At 64.7% G+C, this 8286-nt stretch overlaps 3 protein-coding genes across 3 annotated transcripts in view; 2 read left to right on the top strand and 1 right to left on the bottom strand.

Annotated features, from left to right (window-relative positions):
• Nucleotides 1-3: 3 nt before the first annotated feature.
• On the top strand, nt 4-4577 carry H696_00536 (hypothetical protein; the record flags this gene model as incomplete). The annotated part of the gene is made up of 4 exons (XM_009494410.1): nt 4-702; nt 890-1802; nt 1974-2288; nt 2470-4577. Exons 1-4 carry the CDS (start codon nt 100-102, stop codon nt 4575-4577), a joined length of 3939 nt encoding a protein of 1312 aa, XP_009492685.1. The 5' UTR covers nt 4-99.
• Nucleotides 4578-4894: 317 nt separating this feature from the next.
• Nucleotides 4895-5747, bottom strand: H696_00535 (hypothetical protein). The gene has a single exon (XM_009494409.1). It carries the CDS (start codon nt 5682-5684, stop codon nt 4941-4943), a length of 744 nt encoding a protein of 247 aa, XP_009492684.1. The 5' UTR covers nt 5685-5747; the 3' UTR covers nt 4895-4940.
• A 905-nt stretch (nt 5748-6652) lies between these two features.
• The window catches only part of H696_00534 (hypothetical protein), a gene marked incomplete at both ends in the record, with an annotated part of 1976 nt that continues 342 nt past the window's right edge, over nt 6653-8286 (top strand). Inside the window, 4 exons of the mRNA XM_009494408.1 lie at nt 6653-6706; nt 6793-6811; nt 7172-7296; nt 7367-8089. Of these exons, the coding sequence (XP_009492683.1) occupies nt 6653-6706; nt 6793-6811; nt 7172-7296; nt 7367-8089 (921 nt within the window). The remainder of the gene's footprint in view (nt 6707-6792; nt 6812-7171; nt 7297-7366; nt 8090-8286) is intronic.

Genomic DNA, 8286 nt, shown 5'->3' with positions numbered 1-8286 from the left:
CCCCCCCCCCCTTCAACGGTCTCCACCCTCTCCGTCCCTGTGTCTGGAGTTGCCTCCCCTCCTCGCCACCGGCGCGTCGATGCCCGCCATCCCGGGGCAATGAGCGGTCCCCCCTACGGCGTTGGGAGCCCGTATCCGCCTCCCATGCCGATGCCTTCGCCGCATCCCGCGCGGTCCGGGCTGCCGACTGAGCTGCCCACCCCCTCGGCCCTCGGAGCCGTTTCCTCACGCAAACGCAGCCATTCCTATGCCACGGCGGATGGTTCGCTGCACTCGGCCGGGACCTTCTCGGATGCCGGCCGGTTCCCACCGGCCCACTTGCCGGAAGGCGGCTCCGATCAGGCTCCCCTGGCCCCTGGGTCCCTGAAGTCCGAGGATCAGATGCTGCTGGATGCCGAGACCGATGCCTACGGCCAGATCGAAGCCAACCCCCTGACTAATGAGATGTTCGACAGTGATGCTGGCGGCTCGGATGACGGCGATGACGATGACGATGGTGACGGATCGCCCAGCACGGCTGGCGCTCGGCGCGGCCGTGGTGCCCGGTCCGGCCGTGGCGCCCGGTCTGGCGCCCGATCCTCCACCAAGAGCCCCTCCCCCTCCACCAAGACCGAGCGCAAGAAGATCAACATCGCATACATCGCCAACAAGAGCAAGCGCCACATTTCCTTCTCCAAGCGCAAGGCCGGCATCATGAAGAAGGTCCGCCAGCCTCTCTGCCCCGGGCATCCTTGCCCGTTTTCCGCCCCCCCTCCTCTCTCTCTCTCTCTCGGTCTCTCTTGAGTATCTTCTCCTCGCCTGTGCCCCTGCTTTCCCTTGCTGGCCAAATCGGCACGTCTACTCACCTTACCAGCCCCCCTTCCCCCCCCCCTCCCGTTCGGATGTGTAGGCCCGCGAGCTTTCCACCCTCACGGGCACACAGGTGCTCCTCCTGATTGCGAGCGAGTCCAATCACCTGTTCACCTATGCCACGTCAAAGTTCCAACCGCTGCTCACCCGGTCCAAGGGTCTGTCCTTGATCCGCCTCTGCCTCGGAGTACAGGGGAGCCTTAGCATGACCGCCATGTCCGGAGAGAAGCGCTCCGGCGGCCTGTCCGAAAGGTCGGTCCTGCCGGCCGAGGTGTTTGCCGAGGCCGATGCCAAGCGCACGGCCCAGTTGGCCGCTCTGCAAGGCAGTGCCTCCGCGGCTGGCGCTGGCACGGCGACCGCGAACGCCGCCATCGTGGTCGCCACCGGCGCCGGTGCCACCTCCTCCTCTTCGAATTGCGTCTGCTCGGATCCGATGGCCTGTGCCGCGCGGCTGATGGCCGATCCGGAGTTTGCGCGCTTTGCACCGGAGCTGCTGGCTTATATGACGGCGGTTATGGCTAGCAAGTCGACCGGTCGGGGTACTCCCGGTGGGGGCATCTCTGCCTCTGCTTCCTCCTCGGTCGGTCTCTCTGCCTCGTCCTCTTCGGCGTCCCTGGCGCCAGGGGGGTCAAGCACAGCTGACACGCTGGGCGGCTCGCCGCCCATTTCCGTCATGTCTTCCTCCAGCCTGGCCCTCGGGCCTGTGGTGGCTCCAGGAGCCGCGGCCGGGGCCGGCTCCGGCGCCGCACAGGAGCCCCCCGCTGCCGTGCGCGACGCCGAAGACGAGACCCCGGCTGGTGGCAGCAGGAGGTCCTCCAACGCCGGGGCCTCCTCGGCGGCCTCGCCAACTTTGATGTCCCTGGCTGATGCGACTCTGATGTCGTCGACGATACCAGCGCCGCGCGATCCGTTACTCCCGAGCCGTGGCGGGCCCGTCGACCTGACGCGCGACCGTGCGTCCGCTGCTGCTGTTGCTACGGCTGCCTTCTCTCTCTCTCTCTCTCTCTCTCTCTCTCCCTCCATCTCCCTCCCTCTCCCTCCCTCTCCCTCCTCCCATCTGCTTCCACTGACCGCTTCTCACTGTGTCCTGCTCCGCCTCCTCTGGTTGCCTGGTTTCCGTGCAGCTGCTCGCAAGGGCCCGCTTGCCCCGCCCTACCCGCCCAGCCCGCGCGACCAATTCACCATCGACTTGATCGACAACAGCTATGACCCGGGTTACTACCAAATGCTCCGGGGGGGCCCGGGTGGCGCCGGCGCCCATGATGGCCCTCCTGGGGGCGGTCCCTACCCCGGGTACATGCCGATGTCGCTGTCCGAACGCCGCGGCGGTGTGTACCCGCCGCCAGCCAACCAGCCCGGCCTCCCGGCAGCCAGCCAGCCCAGCCTGCCACCATATACCACTGATATGATGATGCCGCCGCGCTCCTTTGGTCCACCAGGTGTGTCTCTCCTCGTGGTCCTGCGACATTTCCTTTTGCCCATCGCGCTTTCTTTTCTCTTCTCCCCTGCCACCGTCCCTGGGGTGTCTCTCTCTCTCTCTCTCTCTCTCTCTCTCTTTTTTTTTTTACTAACCCACTCTCTCGTGCCTTCCTCCTGGCCCCCTTTCTTCCTTCTGGCCAGCGCGTGGGCCGGATCCGCTGGCCGGCATGCCGCCCATGTCGCACGTCCGGCCATATGACCCGTTCTACATGCGCGAAAGCAGCCCCGGGTACTATCCTCCGCCTCATGGGATGGCTCGATCGCCGATGGACATGGTCCCCCCGCGGCCGCATGTCAGTCAGCCGCCGTATGTGGTCCAGTCACACCACCACTATCCGCCCTCCAACTATGGGGGACTGCGGGAATACGGCCAGCCGCCGATGGCCGACACCCACGGAAGCGGCTTCTACATGGGCATGCAGCCGCCGCCCCTTCCGCCGAAGGGCCTGTCCCGGTCCGGGTCCCAGGGTCGAATTCCGCTCCTGCTGTCGGGTGACATGCATCCACCGTCACCACTGCCATGGATCCCACGCAGTAGCAATGGCAATGGCAGCAGCGGCCAGGGCTCTGACGGTGTGTCGGAGCCTCCTTCGAAGCGTCGCTGCCGTGGGCCTGATGCTGGCGACCCCTTGCCGGTGGTCGATCAGTCAACCGGGACACAGCGCACTCGCGGCCTCGGTCCGGCGGGTGGCACCCGAGCCTCTTCAACCACCGCTGGCAATCCTCAGCTGAAGTCCGAGCCCATGATGGATCAACGTCAATCGCAGTCACAGTCACAGCCACCATCGCAATTGCAATCGCAATCGCAATCGCAATCGCAGCAGTCGCAGCCACAGTCCCAGTCACAGCCACAGCCCCAGTCGCAGCCACAGCCCCAGTCCCAAGCGCAGCAGCAATCCCAGGCACAGCAGCAATCCCAGGCACAGCAGCAATCCCAGCCACAGTCGCAAGTTCCATTGCGGGATCAGCCCCAAGCCCAATCGCAATCGCAGCCGGTTCTTGGAACTGAGCTCGAGGCGGATGTCGTGTCCATTCTCGATGATCCGGACGCCATCTCCGCGGCCAATGTCCTGCTTTCTGGCCCGTCATCTCCGTCGTTTGCTGCTTCAACCGATCCCCCGACCCAGGTCTCGCATCCGGCGCCCGCACTGGCGGGCAAGCAGCCAAATGCACATCCCACCAGCGAGAATGCCGGTCCCGAGGGGGCCCTGGGCAACTCCCCCCCCGCGGACACAGGAGCAGCTACCACTGGCCCAAATGCCGGAGTGGAAATCGTCCAACGCCCGGCCAAGACCCTGTCGACCAATACCCGCGGCGGCGAGTCCGATGACTCGGATGCCGAGGCTTCATCCCCTTCCTCGGAGCGGCAGCACCACCCCCACCAGCACCAGCAGCAGGGCGGGCACAATGGCGGGAATTTCGCCTTCCCGGAGTTTGGCTCCATGGATGCCCCCTTCAGCTACATGAGCTTGACGATGCCGTCGCCGCCGCCACCGTTTGTCGGTGGTGGGGGAGGCCTTGTCCCCCTGTCTCCCGGGGCCAGTTCCCTGCTGGGCCCCGGGGGAAACGTAGCCCCGTTCACCTTCCCGAATCTCATCCCCCAACCGACCCCGCAGAGGCCATACCCGATGGATGCCTACGGCGGCGGGGGGAGCTATTTCTACAAGGGCGGCGGCTGGGGGGCTGGGCATATGCCGACATACCCATTTGATGCTCTACCTGGGGCCTCGCCGACCGACGACCTCCTCGGGGATTATCGGGCCCCGTCGCCGTTGCAGCTTCTCCCCGGGCCTGGCGGGGCCTTGGCCGGGGCCCCGGGGGCCTCATCCACTGGCGGGCCCTTGAGCTTCTCGCATCAGGACGGCGGCGCTGCCGCGTCCGGCAGCAGCCACGGCGGCACCGGCAACACCGAGCCGTCGGCCAATGGGGGCCAATCGCCGCCCTCCACACTTCCGTATGCTCGTGGCGGGGGGTCAAAGTCCTCCCAGCAGTCTCAGTCGCAGCAGCCACCGGGTGGCCCTCAGTCTCAGTCTCAGCAGCAGCAGCAGCAGCAGCAGCAGCAGCCATCTCAACAGCAGCAGCAGCAGCAGCAGCACCCCCATCACTTCCCGCCTCTTCTGCCGTACCCTCCCTCGCCGGGAAATGCCCTGCCCTATCCCTCCTCCTCCCCGATGTTCACCCAGGTGATGCCCTTCGATCATATGCCCTACTATGGGGGCGGTGTGCCGGGTCCGGACTACGATCCGTAGGCGCATCGTACAGCCGTGTATGCATATATGCGCATATGTGCATATGTATTCACACACATGCATGCTGTGGGGTGTGCACATGCGTGCATGCAAATGTGCACACGTGTGCATGTGCACTCTCTCCTCCCTTCCTGCCCCCTCCCTTTCCTCTGCCCTTGTTGATCCCCCTTCTCCCTGTTTGCGGATGACGCGCCCCCCCCCCCCCCCCCCCCCCCCCAGGTTGTTCTCCCCCTGGTGGTGAGCCGCGCCCCGAGCAGGAATCTTGTCCCCTCAAAAGACCCCCTCTTTTTGTCTCCCGGTGTTCTGTTTCGTCGGTCTGTGGGCTTGTGGTTTTGGTGTATTTTTGGTCTTCCGTCTGGGCTGCTATGTTTTTTTCCCCCCCAGGCGAGCCATGAGGTTGGCCAGTTGTCGGGCGGTTCTGTCGCGCTGTTGCTGGGATTGTTCCTTGCGGAAGACAGGGTGGAAGTCCCAGTCCCCAGGATCCGAGGGATCCCTCTCCACCACCGAGGCATATTCCCTCAGTGGGGCTGGGACAGAGGCTGGAGGATCCCCGGGCGCTGGTGGTAGAACCACTTCCTCGAATCGGGCTTCAAAGTCCGGCATTCGCTCGAAGCGATCTAGCATGAAAAGGTGCTCTGAAGTCAAATCGGCCTCGAGGAGGATGATTGGGCGCTGTGATTGTTGTTGTTGTTGTTGTTGTTGCTGCTGCTGCTGCTGCTGCTGCTGATGAGGAGCTTGCGATCCGACGCTGGGCCCCAGAGTGGCTGGGGGTGCAGGATGCAGTATGGTCGGAGAAGCGTGTGGGGAGGCCGATTCGGATACAGGTGACTGGGGAGCAGTTGGCGCCAGGCTGGGGGACTGCAGGTCCGGTGCCTCGGCATCCGAAGGTATCCCCGGGTCTGCCAGATGCAGAGGAAAGGGTGGCAACTCGGTGGCCAGGACCGATGCGGCGAAGAGGGTTTTCAGGATCCCGTCGAGGTCGGAGTCGAGGCCAGATTCCGGATCCGAGCCATGTGGGGCCACCGACTGGAGAAAGAGCAGAAGGTTTTCGCTTTCTAGCCGCTCGAGGGGGAGATGCTCCCCGGCCGGGAGGGAGGTCTGGGACATGCGTAAAGTGGCTGGGGTCCCCCTTGTATCCCAGCGGATGGTGTGTGTGTGTGTGTGTGTGTGTGTGTGTGTGTGTGTGTGTGTGCAAGGACGCGGGGCGGGGGAGAGGAAGGAGTGCAGAGGGGGTGCAAGGGGGTGCAAGGGGGTGCAAGGGGGTGACACATGCCCCCCCCACAGGGGACACAGAGGATACCACCCCTTGTCGCCAATCGCCTTTGTGCCCCAGGGGCGGAGGACCGAGGGCCCGAGCCCCCCCCCCCCCCGAACGTGCGCCGTCCCGCGCACCCGCAAGCAACACCGGGATGGGGTCGCGTAAGATATGCGCCTGGCCGAATGTCGTTCGTTGGGAGTATTGTCGTGGGGGGGGGGAGGGGGCCGCACAATCGGGCAGGAGCCCTCTTTGGGGAAAGGGGACAATAGAAATATTCCCCGATCCTGGAAGTGTTGGACCCATGGTTGGATGCGATCGACCTGCCTGTTCCAGTTCGGGCAACAGTGCGCCCCCCCCCCCCCCCCCCAAAAGTAGGGACAGACACTCTCACTTGAGCTACGCGACACACTGCCCTCAGCGGGGATTGTTTGGACACTTTGACTTCGATCTGTTCGTCCTCCTCTCGAATGTCGCCCCACGGACAGAGCCCAGATCAATGGTGCTCGTCGTCCCCCTGCCCCGACTACCCCCTCTCCTCCTCAATCAGCCCGCGATATCGGTTGCTCGTCCGGGGGGAGGGGGCGGGGGCCATGCTCAACAGATCTCCCGTCCCCCGGCCGCCATGTCCTGGTGTCAGATCGGCATGTAGTGCCTCCCTCTTGTCGCCCTGCGGTCCTCGGGTGGAGCGAGGGGCACCGCCGGATGTGCTTTAAAGGTGTCCAGCGACAACGCTGCGAGTATCCCCCTCGAAAGGCACTCTCCCTCCCCTCTCCGCCGCACTTCTCACGCCACTTCTGTGCATATCTGCCTCTCCACCATGCCCGGAAGCACTCCCATGATTTACCGCCATCTCGGCAAAACCGGTCTCAAGGTACGACTGCGTGGCTCTCCCTTCTACACCCGATCCTGCATCCGTGTCTCACACCATCACACCTCCACGTCTCCCCCTCCCCCCAGGTCTCGGTCCTGTCCTTCGGTACGTCGCATGCTGGGTCTCGCACGCTGTCTCTCTGCCTCTCTGCCTCTCCTCCATGGTCTCTTCGCCACGACCCCCCCTCCAAGTAGCTGACCCCCTGAAGCCCCCCCCCCCCCCCCCCCCCCCCTGCACCCGCCCCCCCCCCTCCCCCTCCCCCCCAGAAGCCCACACCGACGCCCACCCACGCAGCCAAGAACAAACACCAACCCACCACACCGACCAACCGCGCCAAACTATACACCACCTACCAAATCCAGCCGGGCGGCGACTTGGGACGCCGCACCCATCTTTGTTCCTTTTTATTGCTCCGGCTGCCCCCCTTTGCCCCCCCCCCCCCCCCGACGTGTTGGCGGCCTCCAGGCACCTGGCTTACATTCAACAGCAAGACCCCCGAGGATACCAGCTACAAGTTCATGGTATCCGCCTTCAAGCGTGGGATCAACTTTTTCGATTGCGCCGAGGTGTACAGCCGCGGCGAGGCCGAGGTGCGACCGGCTGCCCATTCTTGCCCTCCACCGTGGGCCGCTTTCTCACCTGGCCCACGGCATGCACCAGACCCTCGTTGGTCGTGCGGTTAATCGAGGCATCGCCGAGGGCGTCTGGCATCGCTCGGATCTGGTCCTGTCGACGAAGATCTTCTTCGGCACTCGGCCCGGGCCCAACAACATCGGCCTCAGCCGCAAGCACATCATCGAGGGCACGCGCGAGTCGCTTGCCCGCATGCAGCAGGACTATGTGGATCTGCTCTTCTGCCACCGGCCGGATGTGGCCACGCCTCTGGAGGAAACCGTCCGCGCCATGAGCTTCTGCGTGGACCAGGGCCTGGCCTTCTACTGGGGCACCAGCGAGTGGTCGGCCGAGCAGATCGCCGAGGCGCAGTGCCTGGCCGACCGACTGAACCTCCACCCGCCGGTCGTGGAGCAGCCCGAATACAACCTCCTCAAGCGCCAGAAGGTGGAGCTGGACTACCTGGCACGGTATGAGTCCCGTCCGGGGCTCGGCCTGACCGTCTGGTCCCCCCTGGCCAGCGGTGTGCTGACCAACAAGTATGCCGGGGGTCACATCCCCGAGGGCAGTCGTCTGGCCGCCCCGGAGAATGCCTACCTGCGTGAGCGGTACATCACCTCCCCGGAGGCGGTGGAGAACCTGGCCAAGGTCGAGCGTCTGGCCACCCTAGCCAAGGAGCTGGGCATTAGCTGCAGCCAGCTGGCCCTGGCCTGGGTCATTGCCAATCCCCGTGTCAGCACCCTCATCACCGGTGCCACGTCCGAGGAGCAGGTCCGTTGCTTGCAGAGCCTACTTCCTGTTGGCTGGCCGCCATTGGGCCTGTGCCAGTCTTGTCTACCTTCTGCCGCGCTATCTCTTTGTCTCTCTTTGTCTCTCTTTGTCTCTCTTTGTCTCTCTTTGTCTCTCTTTGTCTCTCTTGGTCTCTCTTTGTTCCTCTTTGTCCCTCCCCCCCCCCTCTCTCTCTCTCT

The sequence above is a fragment of the Fonticula alba genome, assembly GCF_000388065.1.
Source record: "Fonticula alba strain ATCC 38817 unplaced genomic scaffold supercont2.1, whole genome shotgun sequence".
Lineage (NCBI taxonomy): Eukaryota > Rotosphaerida > Fonticulaceae > Fonticula > Fonticula alba.
The sequence above is the reverse complement of the archived record's forward strand: the minus strand, read 5'-3'. Positions and strand labels throughout refer to the sequence as shown.

Bases quoted from the DNA above. Each gene is read 5' to 3' on its own strand.
- H696_00535 (XM_009494409.1), bottom strand. From the start codon at position 5,684: ATGTCCCAGACCTCCCTCCCGGCCGGGGAGCATCTCCCCCTCGAGCGG.